Here is a 27918-nt window from a genome sequence, read left to right as displayed (position 1 = left end):
GAGGAGTATATACATACTTTATCCTTGAACGGTTCAGATTAAAACCCTTGAATCTAACGGTTAATAAAATCCAGTGTAAAAGATTCCTCTTATACACAACCGTGTATGAAACTTTTTGCCTTTAAAAAAAAAAAAAAAAAAAAGGGAGAAAAAACCAGTTCAGTGACGATTCCTTTTTGTCCATCCCACGTTAACTGCGCAGACCTATTCACCAAAACAGACGAGTGTCGCACCGTTGGGTTCGGTCCGTCGTCGGTGCGTGCAATTTGTGAATTCTGGGTAACGTCCATCCGTAGTTCCAGTGGTGTTCTCTGTGAAAAGGTGAGCATTCCATAGAGGTTTATGTTTATCGCTCATTTAACTATTCACACCTTTAAGAGGAAGAAGAAAAGTGAGGTATGCCCTAGAGATGAGTGTTGAAACCCCTATGTTCTTTCCTCTAAATATTCCTGTTTATTATCTGATTCTTCAGTTTGATGTTTGTTTTTATGATATGTATGCGATATGTCCTTACCAAAAAAAAATTCTACCTTCTGACATTTGTTTTTGACTTGTATCTGATTTCAGTTTTGAGCTTACAAAATCCTGTTGGATTCTTTATATTTCTTGGGTGCAGGAGTTACTATTTTTCAGTAGTTGGTTATAATGGACAAACTATTAGAGTTTGGGAGGAAAGCATTATTCTATGTTAGAGTACTTTCTGGATATGAAGAAAGAAGGATCAGGTCTTACAGATTGCAACTTCAACGACGATTTGAACAGGTTTCATATTTTAATCAAATTTTTTGTTTTTCATGTTGTATTGTTTCCCTTGTGCTATAGTTTCAGTATCAAAACTCGAATTAATATTGTAGCTAAAAGCTCATAAACCAGAAACATCCAGAAGGGCCTGAAGACAATAACTGACATTTCTCTTCACTCAAGTTGTGCCTGTGCTATTGTATTAAAGAAAAGCGCGAGTGATATAAAAATACTTTGGTATCTGATAAGACTTCAATGTGGTATAGTAGACTAATAAATACAGAAAACCAAACGTTAACAATTTAATCAAGGTCCCTAGTCTCTAGAGTACCCAAGTATGCTAATCATATGTCAGCTATACATAGATTCAGTATCAACAGAGCCTTGGCCCAGTAAAATCAAGAAGCAGATTGAAATGGAGGTAAATAAGATTCAAACCCTTGAAATTCACAGATATTGAAGCTCTCTGGCTGGGGTTTCTAAGCCATGCTCACCATGTCCAGTTTTCTTCAAGCCTTGCAGGTGCTAACTTACACACCAATTGAATCCAACAGCTCAAATTATCTAAATAGATTAAGAAACGGTATTATTTCAATGAAATTGGACGTGGCTAAAACCTCCCCTGTTATGAGAACTAAATTTGGAACCATAGCTAGTTGCTACAGTGCCACCATACCTGATTTCAGGTAATTTTTATTGACTTTAGCTTGCTGATTCTCGAATTTGTTGCTTGGGGTTCGGAGGATTGAGGGTTAGGAACTTCATCCTAAAATTTCATGTAATTGAGTGTAATACGATAGAGATCTTGGAGCCTGAACCAATTCTTTTCTTCCGCCATTACCATTAGAGTCGAGAAGTATAAGAAGAAGATATATCTTTGTTATTTATAAATAGAACCAGAACTCTTATTATTTGCACAAAAACCCTTCCCTTCTTAAGTTGTTCTGGTTTTATCCCCTTCTTTCCTGAAATTTCAGAATTGTTCTTTAAATTTATTTACTCAACTGTCCTAGGTACTGATTACATCTTTCAAGAGTGTCCTAAACTGTTCTGAATTGAGTTATTTGTCACTTGTGGACCTGTAGCGACCCAGATTTAGGGTTCCATAAACCAGTGTTGCATTAGTTGGTATCAAAGCTGAAATTCTTGCAGTTATTTTAACCATGAGAAGACCCTCTCACATCACGAATCCTGAGCTCCACAAATTGTACAGGGAATTACACGAAAACTAGTAAGGGATTAAAATGAAACTTGACAAATTCATGGCCGAGACCTTGGCTGAGCAGGAACAAAGACATCATGGTAGAGACCTTGGTTGAGCGGGAACAAACTCACAAAACTTTCGTTGAGATTCTTGCCTTCTTGAGGAGATTCGATGGTGAGATGATGCAGGGCCGTCTACACAAGTTCTCCAGTTTAGTGCTTTACAGATTGCAGATACGCCCCTGAGACAACCCGGGCAAGTTCTTTATTCCCTAGGACGTCACACAACAACATAGTTGTCAAGGCAATGCCTAGGTGTCCAGGCGCCTTGGTCGACTTTGGTGCCTAGGCGGGCGCCTTGGACGCCTAGTTGGCGTCGCCTTGATTTTGGACACTCTCCATCGCCTTGGTTTGCCTAGACGACGTGACAACTATGCATGATAGTTCCCAGAAAGGGATTTCGACATCAAGGTTGATGTTCTAGAGTTTGATGGCTGGAAGGGACCTGGGGATTTTCTCTTACAAGTCCTTTCCAGATGACAAGAAGTGCGAGCTTGTCCTCCCAAAATTCACTTGGTATGCATGTTCAATGTTCGTGGTGGGATGCTGTGCTACACTCGAGGTTCATTAGACGACTTGGACCCGTTACTAATTGGGCGGTCATGAAGCAGATAGTGAATGATAAGTTTGTTCCTCCTAACTACGAAAAAGTGCTTTTCTATAAGATGGCCATATTTTTTTTTTATCAAGGTAGTAAGGATGTGGATACTTACACCATGGAGTTCCACAAATTGTCTTCCAGGTGTAGGCTCCAGGAGAGATCAGCAATTGGTATTGAGGTATATCAATGGGCTGAATATGGAGATCTGATTAGAGCTTGCTAATCGGGATTTCAGATCAATTGATGTGGCAGATGCATATGTCAAGACAACCATAGAAATGTACGACTACTTGAATAATATGCGCAAAACTTCTTCAGCTTACAAGTAATGCAGATAAAACATAGAAGTGGACTTATTTACGCTGAAATAAGCTGTGGGTTGGGCTTTATACATATTGGGCCTTTGGTCCAATGGGCCTAAAATATGGGTAAGAAGTAGGAATACAGGATTTACTTCATTAGTTTAGTTAGAGTCCTTATTTGGATCAGTTTTCTAGTTTGTCCTTATCAGTTCATGATTAATTTTGACCTTTCCTTTTTTTGAGTTTGAGTATGTTTTTTAGTCTTTTGTATGAGTTTGTAAGGGGCTGCAACCCTAAACACAAATTTGAATGAAGAAGCAGCTTTCAGCTCAACTGGTCTGTGGATTTTAGGGTGGCTCAATGGATTTTTGAGTGTTGCATTTGCGGATTTAGATGTGCTTTGTTATGTGTCCAATGGAGCCCACTCTAGTGTATGGGTGCTAGATTGGGCCAGCCTAGTATGGGATAGGTTAAAGGGCTTGATTTAACGTGTTCCATCAGCTCTGGAGCTTTTGGCGTATTGGTCAAGTACCTATAACATTTGGTATCAGAGCCAGTCACCACGTCATGGGTTTGAGTCACGAAAAGGACTATCTAGAGTAATATGAAAGCCGTCAAGAAAGGGCTACTTGCCGGTAGGCAAAAACCCTGGAGCAGAGTGGAGTTGCTTGGAAAGGGCTACCTAACACCAGAGTGAGAGCCGCGGAGGACGATGGCTACGGAAGCTTGTGGTCTGTTATGTGACTAATGGGGTCCACTCTAGTGTATGGGTGCTAGATTGGGCCAGCCTAGTATGTGATAGGTTAAAGGGCTTGATTTAACATTCCATCAGCTCTGGAGCTTTTGGCGTATCGGTCTAAGTACCTAACATGCTTCTTGCTGTGAATTCAGCAAGGCAATTAGGTGGACTCCTGATTTCTATTTCTTGTGCTTAACTACTATCGATTGATTAGGTGAGTTGGTCTCTTTTATTCTATACTTTCTAGATCTGTGGTTTTTCCCATCAATATTCCATAGTTTTGAAACTTAATCACACATACAGTATCCACACCTCATGCTTTACTGATCTACGGTTTCAAATTGCAATTTGTTTGCTATTTTCTTAGAATCCTTCTTCAGATTCAGTTCTCAGTTTTGGCCTATTTAAAGATCAGATTGTTTTTTGGGTAAATGATAATTGGGGTACCCAATGTTTGCTGAAACTTCACCTAGGTTACCCAACGTTTGTGAAGTTATCTATGAGGTATTTATTTTATATTTCCAATTATACCCTTAATCACCGCCAACATCACTATAACCACCACCATCACCGTGCAGCCCCCCCCCCCCCAACCTCATCCCATCCTCTTCCCCGCTTGATCAGTCGGCCATCCCCCATCCTTCCTTCCCCATCCCCCTCACCCTGCTCCGCAACCTCACCCCACGCCCTGCTTCCCCGCCCTCCCCTGCAACCCAGCCCCACCCCACCCCACCCCACCCCACCCCACCCTGCTTCCCCGCCCCACCTACTACCCACCTCACCTGCCTTCTCCTACACAGCTCCGCCACCTTCTACCCACCTCCAATGCCTAAGAGAGTAACACAAAATCAAATCCAATATCTCTACCTGAGATAACGAGCCACCATAGTTGTCAAGGCGGCGCCTTGGCCTCCTAGGCGGGCGCCTTGGACGCCTTGTTCGCCTAGTTGGTGTCGCCTAACCGCCGTGACAATTATGCGAGCCACAGATTGATGAATCCACCCTTTTCTTTCTCACCATGTAAAAAATACTCAGATCTGAGATCTTACTCCTCAACATGCGCAATAGAAAACCAGAAACAAAGAATCGAAACTTCAAAACAAGCTTCATGCATCTCAACCAAAGTAAATCGATTCAGCTATTGACAGGAAGTGAAAAGCAAAGCACCTGATCTGATTTTGGCCTGACAGAAGATTGAAGCTTGGAAGAGCAACAGTAGGTTAGAGAGAAAAATGGGGATTTGTAAGAAAGGAAAGAATGCAGGAAAGGTAAGAATATTGAAAAAATGATGCTACCATAAAGAAATAAGAAGGAATTAATTGGCTGTAAGAATTAGTACCAAGAACGCATCTGTTGATACTAATTGAAGATGATATCAGTCTCTTATAATGAATTTAAAGGGGTGTCAGAGAGACAGACGCAAGATATTGAAGAGAAAACGTTACTTGCAAAAATAGAATTTGAGCCAGAAGCAAAGATAAAAAGCCAAAAATCCTCTGAATTGACATAGAAGTAAGGGATCCAAGAACAACAATAGAAAAGGGAGGAAGAAAATCAGAGAGTACAATATCATAAAAACAAATAAAATGGAATGAAAAGCAGAGAGCATGAAATGCTTGAGGGGAAGAAACAGCCAGAAGCTTTCCTCCCATTCAAGACGAGAGCAAAGAGGAACTACATAATGTAGCATAAGAAGCTGAGGTGAGCAGGAATTAGATGGATAAGTGACTTGATCTACACAAGGAGATTGATAATTGTAGAGTGCATTAGAAAGCCATCAGAAGGGTACCAACCGGTAGCACCATTATACAGTTCAAATCCAGTAAAATTCACAACAGAAACAAGCACTTCCAATTCAGACTCTTAATTGGGTAACTGCTGTTAAACCTAAATCCATCACAAGTCAAAACCAGACGTCCCAATACCCCATAACTTTTTGGCCTCAACTCCAAACAACTTGGATTTGCAAGATCTTGGTCTCAGTGGAAAGATAGGTGGATAAGATTTCTAACCTCAATGGACTAGTTTTAGACTTCCAAAAATTAATCTGAAGAATAGTAATGTGAATGGACAAACCAGGACCCAAATTAGAAACCAAAAAAGGTAATACTGCAATGCGTTTTGAAAAATATGGCTTGCATGCTCTAATTCTTCCTTGTGTGCTTATGCGTTTTACCTTGCTGTCATTGGACAGCAATGATCAAGGGATCAGATAGGGCCTAACTGACCCTGATCCTAATTTTTCACAGCTTGTCAGTCATGCTAGCTTGACTATCCTTCGCTGTTGATTTTGGATAAAGATAAGCCCCATCCAATATCTTTTGAAACCAGTCTTGTACGCTAGGGGCAAGGAAGCACTCATAACTGCACCAAATATGTGTGCTTATGACAGCCTGAGATTTACTAAATCGCATTTAAAATTTAACATTTCAATTGAGGTGAAAAATCCTTATAAAGTTAATGGACTCTCTCTCTCTCTCTCTCTCTCTCTCTCTCTCTCTCACGCACACACAATTTCCAATCTACACTAATTAACATCAACTTTTGTACTGCAACTTCGGCTATTATTAATCTTTGTGTTTTGGTTGTCACTGCTATCTTGAAAAATAAGGTTTATGCAACAGCCTTGCTTCTGAAATTATTATATGTTTTTCTTTCCTTCATTCTTAATCATTTGCCCCCTTTTATCCCATTTGCTCAGGCGCAAGAAAGGAAGGCAGCCTTGAGAAAGATCCCAGAGCAGGTTATTTTATCAGAGGTTCGCCGTATGGTTGAGGAGATGCAGGCATTGAATCGGAAACTTGAAGAAACAGTAAGTCATAGTACATGATTCAGACAAGTTTTATAAATGAATCAAAGATTGAAATGGAATTGGGGATGCCAAAAACGAATGGGTCCCTGCATGGGAAGTTGTGCCTGACAGATTCACATACACAATGCCCTTGTTTGTTTTATAATGTTAGTATGTTACAATTCCTGCTGTTTCCCATTGGCCTTGATCCTGTAGCACTTGCATTCTTTCTCTTCTCAAACTTGACCAAAATTTCCAAGTTCATTTGTGGATAATTACTTTGGACAGTTGACTGTCAAATGCTGGCTATAAATAGAATTATCTTAGCATTATAACCTTTATTGTGACTTTGATAAAGTTACTTAATCCAACTCATATTTTGATTGTCTAAGATGGGTAGATGATTCTTTTTTTCAGAATATAAGCATTGAGCCAATGCACATAAATTTAGTTTGAACATTGTTGAATAAAGTTGTCAGATTCCTTTTGTGCAAATGCTCAATTTTTTCTGCATATTGGGACAGTAGTTTCTGACTTTATAAGAGTTTGATTGCTGTTTTCATTTTTCCACCATATCTTGTCATGAAGTAATTAATAAATAACCTACTTCATATTGTAAAATTGGTTGGGGAAGACGGTTTGACTTGTCTCTGAGGACTTATTTGTTGGAAGTTGGGGTTATCTGGGGTCCTTTTGGAAGAGGCTTGATGAGAAGAGATGGATGGATGTTCCATTCTATTCCAAGTTTTTGGAATGGGCTCATAGTAGAAGAAGGGGAAGATAAGAAGATTTAAAGGAACACAGGAATGGTCTTTAAGTCCAATTTTTATGGAATTGCTTTACACCCCAGTGGAAGTATTATCTTCGCTGAAAATGCTCTGGGAGAAACCAGTCCTACCAAGAGCTGAAGCATTCATGTAGATCGGGTATGGATTGTCAACCACTTGAAGGGAATAGACTCCAAATGGCTAATAAGAGTGCAATTCCAGAGGTAGCAGAGAAGAATGTGAGCCACATTTCTGTTCATTGTAAGGTAGCTTGGGGTGTATCTCTGTACTTCAGAGATTTTTTGAGGGGGTAACATGATGCCCGGGAGGAGAAAGATATATGTATTCCATTATCTATGTCTTTTGGTAGTGCAGCAGTATATATTTTCGGGGGGGGGGGGGGAGATGGAGGGTGTTCTGAGGAAAGCAGGAATGGATGAATTTGTGAAAGGCAAAAGTTGATGGATCCCTAGAATATGCAGATTTCCTTGTTCTGGTGATCACCGTGTTTAAGGGTCTAAGTCCAATTGGAGAGAGATTATGGTTCAACTTTTGGATGTGATTTGATGTACCTATGTGTTTGTACATACTGAACAGTTCTGCACAGATGCTTGAAAAAACACGACCTGGTGATTTCTCTTAAAAGCTTGGGGAAAGGAGCCAATTTCATTAGGCACAGATGGGTCCTTAATTTGTTCCATTTAGGTGGATGATTTGGCCATCCCAACTGTTACGGTGCTTCTGGGATAGTCAAATTCAATTTATTTAGCTTCAGTTCACAAATCCTTAAATGGTCCTGGACTTTATAAACCTACTATTTCAGCTTCAGAAATGATTCCATCTTTATTCTTGAATGATTAACTATAAAGCACACTCCCAAATATAATTTTCCTCTATGAATTATTGCATTTCTAGGCACAGGGAGAATGTCCACTCGTCGTGCATAGGTCTGTTGCTCTTTTCAGTTGGATAATTTTCTTTTTTGTGCTGTTTTTGTAAATGCTTGCTATCCATATATGCAGGAGTCTGCTATTGAAGAGTACTTCAAGCCAATCGACAAGCAGGCAGAGGTCATAATGAACATGCAGCTTGAAGGGGAGGAAAAGAGAACAAGGGAAATGATGAAGGCCATGCATGAGCAGGCTTTGCTTGTGAAAGCTGAGGCAGAGAAAATGGAAAAAGTGTGCAATATGGATTCAGACAAACAACTCAACACATCATCCTCTCTCAACAATCAAGGTGGTGATGTGAGATGACTTGTGTAAAATTGTCAATGTTTGGCTGAGGAATAAAAATGTAAGCATTAGTCAACCTCCTGGTTTTTTGAGAACAAGTGTTAGCATTAGATATATCTGGTTTTGTTTAGGTGAGGTAAATATCTTCCACACCTTGTTCAGTGGTGCAAGGGGTTTATCCATTCACAAAGTGTAAAATCAGTGAAAAAGAAAAAGGTCGTTGAAATAGCTTACACTGATAGAGATGCTCAGCTTTACATTACAGTTACAATGATGTACATTTTTTTTTTTTCCTTTTTGTTTTCATGTTTGCCCTTGAAAAAGTGTGTGGTATTTTGTAAGAGTTGGCCAGCTTGGTTAAGACTAACGGAAGCTAGTGTCAGTTTTAGTTGTGGACACTTTGCTCAATCTTCCTAATGATGAGTCATGCTGTCAAACTCAGTGTTAACTGAGTGAGACCTATACTTTCTGAATACCACTCCATTGATGGTTCTGAACATTCTGATCATTTGTAGCTCTATATGTGCCATTACACTGGTTGCTCTAGAACCTTAATTCAGCCTGGAGTGTTGTTTCCATTTGTACTGCAAGCTAACTTCCTTTTATGATATTGTATTGTATTTGTTCATGGTCCAATGTTTGTAGAATGGTAATTTGTTGGTAGATTGCCTTAGCAGCTGATGGATAGCAAGAAAAACCTTTTACTTTTTTGGTTTTTCCACTTCTAAAACAGCCTACTGGATCAATTTGGACTTGTAACCAGTGCCTTCTGCATGCCAAATTGAGCAAGAAAGACAGTATGATCTTATTTTATAGATTCAGGTCCAAGTGTTGATGTGTGATGCACAGGAGTGTGGCCAGGAGAGTATAGGGTGATAAGTGGAATGTATTCTAAGCTAGGCTATCATTCATTTAAGCCTATAAATGTCAAAATCAGTTTACTTTCACACAGACTCTTCAGCACTTGAGTTGGATTGCAGGTCTTTAACTATCATAGCATGAACCTCACAGTTTACTTTCATAGAGACTCTTCAGCACTTGAGTTGGATTGCTGGTCTTCTAACTATCATAGCAGCTCTGCGAATGAGGGCTGCCCTTATTTGAAAGATAAGAGAAGGTAAGTCCTGAATTAAACAAAATTGGCGTCGTAGGAATTAGATCCCGACATGTTTGAGTCCACCGAATTGGCTGATACTGAGACGACACATCGATAATTTAAGGGTAATTTACACATACCACTCTTGAGGTTTGACGAAAGTATGATTTTACCCCCAAGTTTTGAAAAATTCTGCGTACCCCTCTGAGGTTTTCAACGTTAACAAATACACCCATTCCGTCAGTTCATGACTAACAGTGCTAAAAACATGGGAAGATGAATTGCAGGCTAGATACACCCCCTCCCTGTACGTGAAGGAAATACGTATTATCTGTACGTACATCCTTTGTATCTGTATGGATATATCCCTTCATGAAAGAGTATTCCAGTTCTATATATTCACCAAGACATGCTTGCCTTTGGAGGTACAATAGAAACGTATTGTCTCCGCAGCATTTGTTCCAGGAGACGATACTTCTTGTATTTTCGTTTAAATAATAAGAGGGTTGTCTAGTCGTTTGGTATCCTTGGTACTCGTATTAGGTTCCGCAACCTATACGTTTAGGAGTTGTATTTATCTTGGTGGGTAAGGTGCAAGGTCAACCCCGTTGCGAAGAGGGGGCATCTAAATCCTTAAGGAAAGTATCTTTCGAGATACGACTCAACTCGACCGTTCGTGCTTCTTCCTTTACAGTCCGTTTCACTCTGCAATCATTGTTGTGCGATAACGGTATTTCTCCATTTCAGTATACGATTTGTCTTATAGTATATGCCTAGTATAACAGAGTTGCTCATGAAATAGCCTGCAACTCATCTTCCCCAATTGATTTGGGGAAGATGAATTGCAGGTTTTTTTTTGTTTTCCTTGCAAGGGCAATTTTGTCATTTCATCTCATGTTTTTAGCACTGTTAGTCATGAACTAACGGAATGGGTGTATTTGTTACATTTGTAAACCTCAAGGGGGTACGCAGAATTTTTCAAAACTTGGGGGTAAAATCATACTTTCATCAAACCTCAGGGGTGGTATGTGTACATTACCCATAATTTAAAGACCCTAATCCCCTGAAGCCCAACAAAAACAATAAGCACCTCAAGCAGGCAAATTGAGAACTAAATATTGAAAACACTTATTGTTGACCATATAAAAGCACCTTAATTAGTCATAAATAATATCCAAGATATACATACGAATATCCATTGCAACACTCATCAAAGGGGTAGTTCCTCACCCATGAGCTACTTTACCATATTTTGAATTCAATTGTTTCAGTAATTCCCCCAAACCTGTTTGCTTTGGACGCACTCTCGAATTACCCTCACTTTGTGTAGCCCTAAATCCTATTGCCATTGGTTGAGATCTGTTTACTTTATCGTAAATTCATTGTAGTTTTGAAATTTTATATAATAATGGAAACAACAACCCCAGTTGCCCTCTCTATATCTGGTTCAAACCGGGTATGCCTGAGGTACACCTGTCACAATTTTGATTGTCCAATAAACAATTTGGTCCCAAGGTAAGGAATAACCAGTTATACCAAAAGGGTCAGTCAATACGCCTAGAACCACACCCGTAACCCAAGTCAATTCACAAGGGTTTTTAATTCCACTAATCAAATGCTCATGAAATACTTGCAGGATCATCATTAGAACCATCATACTTGCTGAAAAAGGGGTGCTCCCTATCTTCTCTCTCTTATTACTGACTCTTGTATTATTGTCTAGATCTACGTTCGTGGATTACATAGTTGATTGGTATATACAACCTTCCTCCTGATTGTTGTACTTCCTTTGCATTTTTAATTTAAGTGGAATGTACGATTGGTAGTCCCGCTTTATTTATTAAAAGCCTCGAGTTAATTTATTCAACCACAATGGCATGGAGACCGGTTGTCTGAGGTTCGATGAATAAATAGATTTACTGAAACAACTAGGAGTCTAGGATTGTGGAACAAAGGAGCGCACCACCACCTTATACGACTTTCTGTTATCAAGACATTTCTTTTTGAGCTGTTTGTAGCATTGTAAAGTTTGCTTAACTCTTTGCGCAGTTTCATAATGTTCCTCATCCACAAAAAGAATTTTAGGGGGGAGGGTAGTGTAATATTAATTGTTATCAAGTTCAAGACATCTCTTTTTGAACTATTTGTAACATTGTAAAGTTTGCTTAACTCTTCACGCAATTTTATAATGTTCCTCATCCACAAAAAAGAATCCTAAGAGGTAGGATAAATAATTAAGAATTGGTTTAATAACTAAGAAGACGTGTTACCTTAACAGAGAAGAAAAGAGGAGATAAAATATAATGACCATATTTTCCACAAATACTAAAATTATTCAATATGATAAAGTGATATAGTTTTAGGGAGTGGGCCAAGTCCTGAGCGGATAACAAATTGGGACATCTTTTTATAACTGACACATGGTCATTCAAATGGGGCTAAAAATTTGTGGACAGGTGTACCCCAAGGTCACCAGCTCACTTGTCAAATTCTAGACCAATCTGAGTTTACGAAGTGGCAAAACAAGAGATTGAAAAATCTTAGACCATTAAGAGGATGTATGAGATTGCATGGATACACATAGGAAGAGGATGTATGAGATTGCATGGATACACATAGGAGGGTATGTAAAAATATATGAAGGAATATTGATTTTTGATCTGAAATTTGACATGTGGTTAATCCATATTCTGTCCTTGATATCCAACTATTAGAAATGGCACAACAATTTTTTTTAATGAAAAAGAAATGGATTTATTATTAATAAATCGAAGATTATAGGAACCTTATAAACTTCTTGTATAGTTAGACTGGAATAAGAAGAGAGAAAGGGTAACAATCTAAATATAGTTGGAAAACCAAGTTTTTCAACTCGACTTGCCCTCCTCAAAACTCGGGTGACTCGGGCAAGTCAAACCTGGTCAGGACTACTCACATATGATGAGAGGAGTGAGAGGGAGAGATGTTGTTACCCTCATACTCAAAGAAACACAAAAAACACGAGAATATCTGAAGGTGAGAAATTGTTAAGCGACGAGATTGCTATGGGAAGATCGTTTATTACATTAGAACTGGAAGGTCAGGAAGGCACCAATATCAATCTTGCCTCCATCTGCACTTCCATCACTGATTATCTTAAAGATCCCTGTCTTAAAGAATTCAGTGAGTTCCCTTTCTCATTTCTAGGGACACAAGAATAACATCATTAATGCCTCTCTCTCTATAGGAGGCCCCGTGCAACAAGCAAGCATAGCTAGTACAATTGTGTTTTTTTTGGTAAAAATTGTATCTAGGTTTAAGTACATCAATTCCTTGCTGCATTGGAACCCATCGAGAAGCATGCCTACTTTAAGATTTTAAGAAAGGAAATGCAGGATTCCACAGTTAGTGATCACCAAAAACCTAAGTAAATAAAACATATCTCAGTACTTCACCATTGAAATATTCCTAAGATCACTGCTTTTCTTAGCGCTACATACAATTCGTTCATGGTTGTCCCTGGACCAGTAAACTGTCGCTTCCTACCAGGGTGGTGGGTCTTCTTGTACTATGCGAGCAACTGAAGCTTGTATTATATGTCTGCCTTGGAGGTTTAGAGAAATATAGGGGCAGGTGATTTGCTGTCAACAGATTTGCCTTCAAATTACAACCGTTCTGAAAGGGTGCCTAGACCTATTCAAAATTCGCAGGTGTTTTTAGACCTTTTGTATGATTTATTGGAAGTTGAGTAACTTGAGTAGAGAAAAAACCCGAAAAATCTTTGCTTTTTTCCTAATGGAATAAAATTAACATTTCCACAACGCTGGTGCAAATTGTACCATCTTGATATGGAAAAAATCCATTTTTTTTGCCCAAGACTGATATCATCGTCACAACAACTAACCAATAGCCAATGCTGTTAACACTTAAAACATTTTGCTTTTCTATTCTGCCCCAATAGAAGCACTAATGACCTTGACATCTGACCCAACAAAAGTAAAGTCGAACACGGGAAGAACGCCATCCCTTATTAGTTTACTCCAACATCTCATATCTAATTAACAAAAAAAAAAAAAAAAAACTCCAACAAAATCATCATACACATGATAATAAAATTCAAATAAAAAATTATCATTATTAAAAAACGAATGCATGTCCATTACTTCCTATGAGACCATAAATATATGAAAAACTAATGTTCATACAAATCTTCTTGCTCATGGTTTTTCACAGAGAATGTGTGTTGTCATGCCAATTGTATTCTGTTACTCAATCTGTTTGAGTAACACACCTCTCAGGCACAATCAAGCCGGTTGGAACCGACGAGTCGGTTCAACTGGCTAGTTTCCCCAAGAGCTCTCGGGAAGAGATCAGCCGGTTGCTGATCAGGTTGAATTTCTGATATCTGATTTTTGACAACTCATTTTCAAATACAACTTAATTAAGTGTGTTCTAGGTTTAAAAAACAAAATCCAATTTAGGTCCACTGGCTTGCCCAGCCCGGTCTACCAAAAAGTCTAAGTATAGGTTTACCAATATGTTATGTTTTAAGACTAACTGGTCATGTGTGTCTAGGTATACCAATATTCACATGATGTATCCTTTGGTAAATGCAAAATTGCTCAACTAAGGTTAAAACATTAAAGTTAAGTTTGGGTGTTTTAAAGGTATATCCTAAGGTTTTAGGATATATGGAAATCATATTAGATGCATGCTCATGATTACAAAAAAAAAGGTCGTACCCAGTGCACAAGGCTCCCACATTTAGCAAGGTAATGATATGCAAATTCCAAAATATAAAATCCTAAACATAAGAAATCATCGACACTTGATGGAGTCCCTTGTTGGACTTGAGGAAGTGCTCAATCTTAAAGTAAACCAATAGTAATGACATCACCACGTCAAGGGTTGGATTTATAGAAGTGTATGAACGCTTCAAGCCAAAGGTGTTAGCTTACACAAGGGCTTAGGGTAATTAAATTGATTGCCACTTACTGCCACGCGTTGGAAGGCCAAGATCACAATAGTAACTTGATCATCCAAGAAAGCAAAGCACACAAACCATCATGCTCAACTTATACAAGAAGTGAGGATAGATATCACAAGTTAAACAGACTTTTTCCTATTAAGGATATAGTTAGCGATCACCAAAAGCTAAATAAACCATATCTCAACACTTTGCACACTCCTTTTGTTTTACAACTTCTTCAATTTTGGGTAGAGTGAATTTTTGTTTTGTCAAAATATATTTTATATCCAATTCACCTCCTCTTTGGGTTGCCTTCATCCAACAACGCAGAAATGCAAATCAAAACATTCTCTCAATGCTATATAGTTTCTCCAAAACTACAAATCGAGTGTGAAATAGAGAGAGCCGAACTATTCCAAAATCTAATTGGGAAAGAGACTTCATGGGAACCCCCAAATAAGGGTATACCTGATGGCCCACCAGTAAAACTTTCTCTTAGGGTTTCATTGTTTGTTGTTGCAATCTCCTCCAAAATGGAAACTTGAGTCCCCTTAACCGCTCCTGTGGCATCTTCTTGGAGTCCACCCAACCAATGTGGTCTACTTTTGACATTGCTAGGCAAATTTTGAGAATAGTGCTATAACTGATGAGGTTGGCAGAGGTGATCCTATTCATACTCCATTGAAAGGATGTTGATGGAAATCCTCGTAGAGGATAATAGTGGTGGTCAAGATTTGATCATTGGGGAAGAAGATGAGAAATGAAAATTAATTGGACCCAACTGAGTTTTATCCCAGACTGATTTTGTCCTGATGAGTACAACAACATATCATTGGCGAATGTTGTGAAAGCTTCAAATACTTTTCTCTTCTCTTCTGCCCCAATAGAAGCACCAATGCCCCAATAGAAACACCAATGAGCATGACATTTGGCTCAATGAAAGTGAGTGGACAGACGAGCAAGGCAGCAAATCTTGACCACTGTCACCAACAATCAAGATGCTAATTTTTAAGAATTAGGGCCAAGACAAGAAGAACTGCCATCCCTTATTAGTTTACTCCAGCATCTCATCATACATATCATAATAAAATCTAAATAAAAATTGTTATTATTTAAAAACGACTGCATGCTCATAACTCATTACTTCCTATGAGACCTTAAATATATGAAAAACTAATGTTCATACAAATCTCCTTGCTCATACTTTTTCACAGAGAATGTGTGTTGTCATGCCAATTGCATTTCTGTTAAGAAACGCTAAACTGATAGTCCTCTAACGTTCACTCACTTGTTTTGATGATATCCACCCACAATTCTAAATGAAGAATATATGCAGAAGTAGAGCATGTTCTCAAAACCAGCTTTAGACCTTTGTGTTTGGTTATGAAAGTTAGAAAGTATTAAGTTTTGCCCTGGGCTTGAAACATTGGAATTGTTAAAAAGGGCCCATGTTTTGAAGAGCGTAGGGCCCATAATCCTTTCTCACCTTTAAGCTTTAGGCTAATGGGTCGGCCAAAGTAAAACTCCGAAAGTCCATTTAGAAAAAAGAGAAAAAGTGAAAACCCATACCTTTCAAAGATTAAAATCAAAGAAATGGTTGAAAATATAAGAAAATTTTCTAAAATTTCATACACTTTCATGTCAATCCAGAATCCAGATTATTCTCTATCTATCCAACATTCAATACTATAAAATTGGTTTTTCTTGTGGCAAAATTTGGTTGGCCATACGAGGAAGAGCCTTCCTCTATTGCATCACCACACAGAGAACAGTTTCCCTATTATTTAAGAGCGGAAGTTTCCAATGATGCCAGAGTAGGAAACCATGCCAATGAAGAAGGCGGATGACTGACTTATTATATAGGGGATTCATAGTTTGTCTCATGAGAAAGAATATCAATGTAGACTTTACGACTCATTTTGTGAGAGAGTAGAAACGAATCCCCACACACACAACGTGGAGATCTTTTTCCTTTTTTTTTTTTTAAATAGTTTGGTCGACTGTAAGCCATTTGAACTAGAATAAAAACCAGTTCATGTAAATCAAAATTCAATGTGATTTCACAATAGTTAATTTAGGCCATCCACTTGAAGGGTCAAGCTCCTTGCATGGGGAAGAGCCTCTTGGCGTATCTGATGGTTGCTAGTCACAGTAGAAGCACTGACCTAAGTCCTTGGGAGGTCGCTTGTTTGACTCTTCCCCCATTATATACTTGACATCTTATAATAAGGGGGTCAATTTAGTGATCCAATTCTAGGTATCAGTCTGCTCTAAGGGATCATGAACGATACCCTACTAAGAAGCTAATCAGTTTCAAACCTGAGATCCAGAATCATTAACTAATGGGGGGATTGATTCTAGTTCCTAATCGATTCCAAGCCATCCAAAGTTTTGAATTTTTTTTTTTTTTCCCTAACACATGCTACATATATTTATTACAATAAGATACTAATTTTAATTACATGAGATATGTAATCTATACTAGCTCTTGTTTTATATTCAATTAATAAGTAGGAAGACCACCACCATCATAAATTAGGATTATTTTAAGACATGTTCTTAAGTTAGCTATTAGCATTCTCAAATGAGACGTTTAAATTAACAACCTAATCTTTGGTGAAATAGTATATTTGACACGTTACCAGTTGTAACGGATAATGGAAATTCAAATACCAATTTGAATTTTGAACCTCCGTCCAACAGCTCATCGTTATCACATGTGGACCAAGTCCAAAGAGTCCCCATGCATAGCTAAGGACGTTCCTACTTCTTCTCCTATGTATTTGAGTTAAGATAAACTCAAACTCTCTTATATATTTTGAATTTTAAACACAATGTGTAACCTCACAGATATGCTATAAATATACTACTCCAATCACAGAAGTGATAGAGGAGAATTTCAGCTAGATCAAGTTTAAGAGAAATCAAACTCTAACTTGGTATCACTCGCCTAAGACTCAGAGTCCTCGATCGTCATGACCAATTCGGATAACTCAACCACCTCTTCCGCCAACACCCCCTCGACCTTCCTCTCTCCTACCAATATCATATCTCTCTTACCTGTTAAGCTAGATAGAACGAATTATCTCCTGTGAAAATTCCAGTTCCTGCCACTACTCCATGCGCATGATTTGTATGGCTATGTAGATGGAAGCCATCCCATTCCATCTCAAACTCTACCCCTGTCAAAAGTGAAATACTGAAAAATAAAGGGTTTGACCATAGCTCTAATGACCTTAATTCTTAAGAATTATATAATATATTAGGATGTGGATTTGTTTCAGTTCTAATTGTATCGATTCCAACGAATCCTAATTGGCCTATTGGCTTTGAAACCGATGAGACCAATAAATTAATCATTAAATCTAAAATCAGACCAATAATTAACTTTATTGATAGATACAAAACCGGACCAATAAGCTATTGGATGGGTTGGTTGGCTCCATCGATAAGAATGACACCCCCCCCCCAAAGAAAAAAAAAAAGCTCCTTAGGGTGAATGTGTAGGCCATAAATCCATCTACATCAGATCAGAGAGCCCTGACTAACAGATCAAATTACCTAATTTCAATCTGAAAGTTAAGAATAATTATTGTGATAATGACCCATCTATTTTGGACGGTCCAGATTGATGAACACAAGCACTCCCAAGGTCATGTCTCATCAGATCAGATGGTGTGTAAGAAATAAGATGCCTCTTTATTGGAAGAAGACAGTAAAGATGGGGACAAAATGGGACCCACCAACTAATCGAAAGGCTACAGACATCCTCCATCATGGAGATTTAGAAGACTTTAAGATTGATTGAAATTGGATGATTAATGGCATGGAATTCAGAGCAAGGGACAGGATGCCGTGGCTTTCATATTACTTGGCTCTCTTATTGCTTGCAATGCTCTCTTTTCGGGGGGAAACCACTTATTACAATTTTGAAATTTTGATCCCGAAATCATGAAACTTGTCGGATCCGTATGTGAACCCCTAATTCTTTTTTTGGGGGGAACCGTTCTCTATGGGGAAGCGCAGGGTCGTGCGCAGCAGCCAATGAGACCATGCGTTAGCATCTTGCGGGTGGGATTTTTGATTTTTATGGGGGCAAGGCGGTTATTTCGCCGTCCATCGTGTCTGGATGTGACCCTTATGTCCCCACAGAGAACTATTCTCCTTTCTTTTTTGAACTCCGTCTCATTGACAACTTTTTGAGGGAGTGTTTGCTTGCCATTTTGGATGTAGTGACATGTAGTCGAAGAATAAGAAAAATATTTTTATGTATTAAGATCAAGTTTGGTAATATTTCTGCTTCATGGGAGTGCATTCACAATAAGATCGTTTTATTTTTGGGTATTTTTGTTCTTATGGTAGACCTGAAACTCTTTTGTTTCTATCAAAAAAAAAAATTTTGAAACTTTTTTTCCATGATGTGGAAAACATAACTTCAACCAAAAAGATAAGGGAAAACATAAAGAAGCATAATGCAAGGATATACGTGGTTTGATAAAATACCTATGTCGACAATGAGATGAGAATTGGCTCACTAGAAATGGTAAATAGGATTACAAAAAAAAATTCCTCTTAACCTTAATGACCCCATCCCTACCATTTTAAAGGGAAAACATAAAAAAGTGATTTTCAAAATTACCCCTATGTAAACGTATGGGTTTTTAATAGCCCTTCGAAGGTGACCCACAACTCAAACCACATAATACAAGACACCAATCCTCAAAACTTGGAGCACTTTTGTGTGATAATATGTAGTGCGTGATTTTGATAATTAATTAACCTTAAAAAGTGTTTCTGGATCAAGACGAAGGTCCTTGTAGGGCATAGACTAAGGTCTTGGGAAGTCTCAGGAGTTGGGGATATCAAGAGTATATCGTGTATTTCTTTACCTTTGCAAGCGCGAGTGATCTGAAGTCCAAAAGTATTTTCAAAAGAATCATTATCGTCTACGGTTCTTGATCGGTGTGGTTCCCTAGTACCTCTCACAAGAGGGGTTGGGACCCACCCGGGGCACCCGACCAAACACTCTGCCGGGGTGGGATCCACCCTCCTCTTGTGAGAGGCACTAGGGAATTGCACCGGTCAAGGAACCGCATACGATAAAGATTTATTTTCACTTTTGAGGGCCGATTCACTTTGTGAAGAGTACAAAAATGAATTGCCATATCCAAACACATTTTAGGCATTTTTCTACTCTAGCGGAATAAAAAAAAAAAGGGAAACACTCCCGATGTGGACTAAGGCCTGATTTGGTATGATTTCTATTTCAATTTTAGGGGGTGATTTCTATTTCTGAAATTGTTTGGTTTGATTTTTGCACCTTATTTCAGTGAAATAGAAATCAAGTGAAATAGCTGAGGAGCTGTTTCAGAATTTCTATTTCATTTGATTTAGCACTCTTGCTCTTGAATGAACACATGGTTAATTTTTTGGGTAAAGTAGTAATTTCATGTTAAAAATAAAACACCACCCTTCTTCTCCTAATGGTCTCACCATCACCACCCCACTCCCACCATTGCCACCGCCACCACCACTCCACTCCCACCATAGCCATCGCCACCACCACCCCGCTCCCACCATTGCCACCACCACTACCCTGCCATCACCACCACCGCCACCACTGCCGCTGCCACCGCTACCACCGCCGCCACCACCACCACCCCCCCACTACTTCCACGTCACCACTACCCTGCCACCACCACCATCCTTCTTAAAGAAATATAGAGAATCTATTCTTAGAATTTGAACTATCAAATGGATTTTTTTATTCTTAAAATATTTCATATTGATACAATCAAAACAATTTCAAATTTTTTGACCAAAAATCTATTTGTTGACTATTTCAAGAAATCAATCCAAAATTGAAATATAAATCATACCAAATCAGGCCTAAATTCACTTTTCCCACAGTTCAACTTCTTCTAGATGAAAAAGCTCTATCGATTATTACATTTAAACTCGGCAGCCAAACACACCCTTGGAATATTTCCATTATTTATAAATAGAAGACGTGTTAATCTAGTTTTGATTACAGCCGGCCGTTATAACAGTTAAAAACAGTAGAAAAAATATCGGGCAATAAGCCGCATATCCTGATTTGTATAACATCTTAAAATTTGTTCTTAACTATTAATTTTTTTTGGTAATAAGATGAACTATTAATTTCTAACTTTAATAAAAGAGATTTTAATTAATTTCCAATCCATTATGTCTCTTTTCAACGTTTTATACTTTTATTCTGTTTTAATTGTCCAATTATATTTTATGGGGAAAAAAAGGGTTGCACGCACGGCCTGTGTGGCTCCTACGCCTAAACATAGAAGTGTGCAGAAGTTCCATGCTGCTCCCATTAAAAACGCAGAAATCCCTTTTAGGGCGATGCTTGCACATGTGCTCCCACGGTCCCACCTCCAATTGATCAACATGCATGTGCAGACTATAGAGGCTTAAACAACAATCTCAATCCCTTATTTTATTTACAAAAGATCTCTACTTGGTGGTGTTTCCTACGCCCTCTCACAGGGCACCGTGAGATGACGCCTTTGTCTCTAGGTAGATACTCAGACGTGCTCCCCCATTGGCCCAACCGCTTGTGTAGAGACCAAGTAGAGATCTCTTGCCCTTAAATCAATTTAAATTTTAAAGTATGGGAAAAAGAATTCTGTCTGAGAGTGTGGCCTATGCCAGCACTCCCATGAGTCTATCTCTATCGTTTCCATATGAAAAGACATCTCTGCCCCTTATTTTGAGGAGGAGAAAGATAGACATATGAAAATACTGGCGTAGGCGGTAGGCCACACTCCCGAGTCATCTTTGTTTTACTTGGCAGTCATTTATCTGGTGGGGAGCAAATCCCTAGGATTGCTCTAGAGTTGCACTGAATCCCTGATTGTTGGGTTTTATCTCCCATGCCAGGTTCCATATTGAAATGACGGTAGTGGTTTCATAGCTTTAGCCAACCACGTCTGAACAAACAATCCTTCTTGTACAAAAATCTGGACCAAATAATAAATTTTGTCGAATTAAGAATCTTTGATTTTAGAAGCAGGGTTTGCCAATTTGTACAACCAGGTTTTCCCTGAAGATCAGCAGGCTTCTTATGTTCATTATCCGATAAAGTTCTTGGTAACCTGAGACTGAGGTTACTAATAGTTTATTAATCATCAAAACTTTAAACAATATAGTTAAGATCGAGTTTTCCTTTAGTCACATTGAATGAGAATTCATTTATCATGGGGCTTCAGATACGCGTAGGAGGGTATCGAGTAGGTATTTTGGAGAACATATACTAAAATTCTATAGGGTTTTTGAACCCTAGGATAGTGTGGTGAAGGAAAATTTTTCCCATAAAATTATGGAGTAAGTTTCCCTCCACCCATAGAAGATGGTTCACCCGCCCTCCTAGGGTTCACAAACCCCTTCTAAGGTTTTAGTATGTTCCAAAATAACCTCTCGATACCCTTTCCTGCCCTCCCCCGCCCCGTGGTGAATGGGTCCCATTCACCGTGGGTGGAGGGAAACTCAAGCCCTAAAATTATTATGATGAAAACCTCAAGGAGGAGGTCAAGAACTTTTTGTTTTGTGCTATCTCATTGTGGTTGGTTTTTGTACGTTAAGTGCAAAGACATGCCCATGTATAATGCAGTGAATGTGCTCCATTGCCAGAAACGAGAGGAGAGTTTAGTCCATCGATCATTTGGTTAATGTACTATATTTTGACTTATGACTTTAGTAAAGGCCTCAATTTCCACCCTGAAACTCGGGCTTTTGAGTTGATTGAATAAGTTCTACCTTTTCTACTTTAAAAGGTAAAAGATTACAACAAGTTGCAAAACTCCTAGTCTTTTCAAAAACCCATGATGAAGCTAAAAGATGATGGAGGATTAGATTGAAAATACAAAAGACTACACTGTTTGAATTTATTTGAAGGTAGGCCTCTTTAGTGTGGGGGGCAATGGTTTGGTCATTTTGGTGTTACTTACAATTTCTTTCCAAATTTTAGGTACAACGACGAGGTAATGGGTAGTCAAATCACTGGCACTTCATTTTAGTGTTTTTTCTCTCCTCAAACATGGAAGGTTTATGGCAGTTCAAGTTTGGTTTCTATCAGATTTCAGAGAGAGAGAGAGAGAGAGAGTATTGTTGTTGTTGTTGTGGGGTGTGTTGGGAGGGTCCTTTCATGGAAGGGGTTAAGGGAACTGTGGATGAAATTACAAGTGAGAGAGAGTGGAAAGGGGGGAGAGTGCAATATTAAAAAAAAAAAAGAAGAAGAAGAAGAAGAAGAAAAGGTTATGATGATAGTTTTCTTTTGGAAGGTGGTGGAGTGGAGAAAACCATCAATAGAAATTGGAATTGGAAGAATTTGAAAGGCATATGATTTTTGTGGAAGAGAGTGACAAACAGGGAATGTATGTTACATGGACCCCTCTCTTCTGGCCTCTCTCTCTCTCTCTCTCTCTCTCTCTCCCCACTCATTTCAACTATGACCTTTTCCCATGACTCCATTTCAACTGCCATTTGAGATTATTTTCATTAAACACCCATACACCAAACGGCAGCAACCAACAACTACATAGTCAATATTGCTAATGGTAATTATCATAGTAATTGCTATTGTAAGTAACCAACTCAGATTATTTTAATTATTTTTTAATTGTAATAAGTAAAGAAGGAACCCCATTGAAGAAAGGTTAATCTCACATGTATGTCAACATGGCTGTTTACATAGAGCATTCACCACGTGGCATGGAAAAGACAAGATACTAGTATCATTATGATGTTGACATGTAGTCGATGTAAATCTAATATTTCGATTATCTAAAATATCCTATCTTGGTGTGGCAAAACTGTTATATTTGTTTTGTCGGTCATGACTCATGACAGTGTACCCGAACCCCAGAAAAACTTAACACAACCAGAATATCCTTTCCCTTAGCTTTATTCCTTTCTTCTTAACATTAGCAACTAGTTCTTCTTACCCTAAAAGGAAATTAATTTAGAAAATATTAACTTTTGCTACACATATCATTCCACTAGTTAATAGTGTAAAACCCTAGGAAAAGTGCATTAATATAGAGCTGAAGCATTTATAACCTAACTTAACAATAACCCTATCATCATAATTGTGTGATTTCAAAAATTAAAATGATAAGGATGAAGTTTTGCACCAGAAGTTGTTCAACATTTGTACTACTAGCAAGTGGTGCAACCATCGATTTGTAGCATTAAATGGGTTCCACTTAGAAGGTCACTAAGACCTAAAAGTTATTCTGTGGGTATGATCCTAGCCATAATACCTACAGAACACATCCACCCTTGCATAGCCCAAACTAGTACAATGAGTTTGATGGTTGTGGTGTGTTGGGTATATAATGCTTCCATCTTAAAACCAATTGGTTCAAAATGGGGTGACCTCTTGTGGCTCTTATACTCAATAGTTGGAGCACCCATAGTCAATGTCGGATTAATACCTCAATACTCTCCCTTACGCGGGGGCCTCTTCTAGGCTCTGTCTTCGTGGGTGGAGTAGGACTCATCATCGGTGGAGGCCCAACGTACCTGCTTTGATACTATATTAAGTTTCCATCTTAAAACCAATTGGTTCAAAGTGGGGTAGTCTCTTTTGACTCTTATACTCGATAGTTGGAGCACCCACAGCCGATGTGGGATTATTACCTCAATAAGTATGATGTCTTGTATTCCATCATTTTCATAAGTGGGCTGATTCCGAAGGACTGTTAAGAGGCTGTAGCGAAGGTTCTTTCTCTGTAATTGATTTGAGAGAGGTGTGAGGACGAGTGGCACTTATAACCCTATATTCTCCATTGATAGTGAAGCAGAGATCTCATCTCTAGGCAATTATCTTTGTGTGTTGTTTGTGATTTCTTTCATTTTCTGCATCGTTTTAGGTTGTCGTTTTTCAATGGCGTCAACGTGCAGATTCCTAGGGATTGGGACCCAAGATATAAGATATTTATGAGGTCTAATTCAATGTGATCCATCGGAAAATCACAACATTAATTAATACAATTCCATGTTGAAAATGTTAAAATCATTTAAAAATGTAGATAATCCTAAGATTTAGGTTGTTTGGTTACCATCATACTCATCAATAATATTTTCTTTTTCAACGACAAAGAGAGAGAGAGAGAAAAAGGAACATAGTAATAGAACAGATGACAACACTGACTGTATGTGTCTTTCTCTTCACAACCTTAAGAAGATGAGAAGGAATAATTTCCAAGGAGACATTCCATCTTCACCTTTTTAAGCCAAAACATCAAAACCATCCAAACAGAGTACTGTAAGGACACATGCATCAAGGTGAAGAACAAAAAAGATTAACTGAGCAGAAGAAGAAGAAGAAGAAGAAGATAGTAGAGTTGAAGATAAAGTACTACTGGTGATCACCATGGAAGGAGATCGAGGAGCGCCGCGTGGTTGTTACGAGTTCGAGGTTTCGTTTTCGAGCCCACAACCAATCCATGAAATGGGTTTTTCCCAGTTTGAAGAAACCCAAGGCCTGAGCTTCTTGGTTCCATCTCATCAGTCTTCTCATGTATCCCTGCCTCTTAACAACAGCAACAACAGCATGGGACGTGCTAATAACGACCTTGTTACTAGGCCTCCTTGGAACAACAATGACCAGGTGGTTGGCTTGTTTAGAAATTTTTACAAAGGCAAAAAAATATCTCTAATAAACAACCCTAAGAGAATTATGATTCTTAGGTCAACTTATTTTATATATTATTTCTTTCCTTGTTGATTTTTTTCTCTTCCTTCCTTGTTGATGTGTGTGGTGAGGTTATTCACTTATTACTTTTTTCTTTTTTGTGAAAAATTAGGTTAGGAATTTGGATCCCAAGGTTGTAAATGAAGATCAGAACTGCACCCTTAACATTAATGATGGCAGTGATTCCTGGTACCTCTCTATCTTTTGCTAGAAACTGTTTCCCTCTTTTGGGTTTTTGTGTCTATAATTCTTTGTGTGTGTGTGTGTGTGTGTGAGAGAGAGAGAGAGAGAGAGAGAGAGAGAGCTAACCTATATGAAAGCTCATTTCCTTAGTTGCATGGTTATAATTGCTTACCATTTTGAGAGAAATATGTCACTACCATGATAGAGCATATAAAATTGTTTCTGAAATTAGGGTTTGTATTTGAATTCTTCAGGTGGAGGAGCTCATCCACAGACAAAAACAAAGTAAAGGTGAGGAGAAAGCTTAGAGAACCCAGGTTCTGTTTTCAAACAAGAAGTGATGTAGATGTACTAGATGATGGTTACAAATGGAGGAAGTACGGACAAAAAGTAGTCAAGAACAGCCTCCACCCAAGGTATTCATCTAGTGCTCCACTTTTTCAAAACAAGTTGCTAGCTAGCTTCAGGTTCATAAATTTGTATCATATAAGAATTGATTTAGTGATTTAATTAACTAGATCTCGCGTGCGCTTTTTAGTATTTCTAGATTATGATTAATTGTTCTTGAATTGTAGGTTTAATTTGAGTTGCAGTTCTGTTTGAATGAATTGAAATTGAAAATTGTAACTCCAATATTCTCAAAGTACACTGAAACATGATTGATGATAATGTCAGTAGCTACCTGACTTCTTGAGAATTTGTCAGTGAATAATAAAGACAGCTCAACTAGATTCTCTGGTCTGAAACACATTCACAACCACAGAAACCAAACAGAACATCTAGCACTGAATCTTTGTGAAACTGAATTTGGGTGAAAACCTTTTTGTCAGATTTTCAAACACTACTGTGGGTTTCTGTGTTCATACTTCTTCTTGTTCTTCTTCTTCTCATTATTACTAGGAGGAAGAAATATCCCACTGATGATGAAAGTTTAACCTAATTAAGATTATGATATTAATGATCTGATTAAAATGTATTAATTTCAGGGTATTATGAATAATGGAAAATGTCATACCACCAACCACTAACCACTACACAAAACAATAATAAGGTTATGCATGTACATATTCTTATCTTCAATAGATCCATTAATATTGTTGGAGGATCTTAACAAACAGTACATATTCTTTCTCCATTTCAGCAAAAAAGTCATAGAAAGTGGTTGAAGTACTAGAGTTTGAATAGCATGGAATTGTGATGTAAATACCAAATTACCATAATTATGACTTTTGGAATTTAAGGAATAATGGAAGTCAGTGAAATTAATTCTAGGTTTTTATCCATTTTGGGTTTAATGGAGATATAGATTTTTTTTTTTTGGATAGGTAAAATCAATTTATTGAAGGGAAGAACAAAATACTTACAAGCAAAGGTCAAGGCCAATCGAACTAGGCCTCAAGGACAAAGTACAAGAGGCTTAGAGAAGCAAAATTAATACAACACAAAATCAGATAACCAATTACATATTACAAGACCCGAACAAATCACCTATTCTCCCAAATCGGATGGACCCTCCATCTTTCAACTAGAAGCAAGATCCTAGGAGTTCTTCTGCCCTTAGGGATAATCTCTTTACATCAGTCTTCAACATCTGTTTGGATATCACTAATAATAGAAGGGCTGATCTTGATTTTGTTCCTGAAAATCCGAAAGTTTCTCTGCTTCCATATCGTAGCACAAATTGCAAGCTTCCCAACCCTTCTTGAAGGAGAACAAAGTTTCAAGACAATTTCCCAAATATATCTTGTAAACGGACAGTCAAAAAATAGATGATCTCTAGTCTCCAACCCCACCCGGCAGAAACAACAAAAGGGGGACACCATCACATTTCTCTTAAGAAGCTGGTCTTGAGTTTTATGGATTGGAATCTTTCTTTTATAGTGGAGAGACTTGAGTCATACATGATGAACATGAAGATGAATGTTATGAATATAAAAACATTACCTGATAGAATGCAATGCAAAATGAGAATGAGAGCATCCATTGTCCTCATATGTGATGAGAAAACCACCCCACCCTTACTTGTTATTGCATGGTTTTGCTTTGCATGCATTAGGTAGTAGTGCATCTTTCTTTTCATACACAGATCAGAAGACTTTAGTATAAGATTGAATCTCTATAATTAGAGTATGAGAAAAGCTTAGATTAAAACTTAGAAATTTCAGTAAAGTAAAATTCATTTTTATTTCAATGATGTTAAGACTAAACAATTAATTTACATTCTTTCTTATGAATTCTTTGGTTTTAATTTCCATCAGAAGTTATTATCGATGCACACATAGTAACTGTCGAGTGAAGAAGAGGGTGGAACGATTATCAGAGGATTGTCGAATGGTGATAACAACTTATGAAGGTAGACACACTCACTCTCCTTGTGATGATTCAAATTCATCAGAGCAAGAGTGTTTCAACTCATTCTAACAACTTAATATTATATATCTATATATATATATATATATATATATATATCTATAATGTATGAATATTTGTAGCTATTTTCATATTCCAGAAGCTTTTGGA

The 27918-nt window shown here is 38.0% G+C and overlaps 2 protein-coding genes across 2 annotated transcripts; both read left to right on the top strand.

Annotated features, from left to right (window-relative positions):
* The first annotated feature begins 185 nt into the window (after window positions 1-185).
* LOC122663613 lies at window positions 186-8575 on the top strand. Its single transcript, XM_043859212.1, has 4 exons — window positions 186-318; window positions 632-762; window positions 6348-6458; window positions 8227-8575. The coding sequence occupies exons 2-4, from the start codon at window positions 646-648 to the stop codon at window positions 8458-8460; spliced, it is 462 nt and encodes a 153-aa protein (XP_043715147.1). The 5' UTR covers window positions 186-318; window positions 632-645; the 3' UTR covers window positions 8461-8575.
* A 16313-nt stretch (window positions 8576-24888) lies between these two features.
* On the top strand, window positions 24889-27918 carry LOC122665384 (probable WRKY transcription factor 12). The gene is made up of 4 exons (XM_043861531.1): window positions 24889-25131; window positions 25328-25404; window positions 25653-25814; window positions 27657-27918. The coding sequence occupies exons 1-4, from the start codon at window positions 24895-24897 to the stop codon at window positions 27817-27819; spliced, it is 639 nt and encodes a 212-aa protein (XP_043717466.1). The 5' UTR covers window positions 24889-24894; the 3' UTR covers window positions 27820-27918.

The sequence above is a fragment of the Telopea speciosissima genome, chromosome 6, assembly GCF_018873765.1.
Source record: "Telopea speciosissima isolate NSW1024214 ecotype Mountain lineage chromosome 6, Tspe_v1, whole genome shotgun sequence".
NCBI classification, from domain to species: Eukaryota; Viridiplantae; Streptophyta; class Magnoliopsida; order Proteales; family Proteaceae; genus Telopea; species Telopea speciosissima.
Note: the sequence above shows the minus strand (reverse complement) of the source record. Positions and strands in the feature narration are given on the sequence as shown.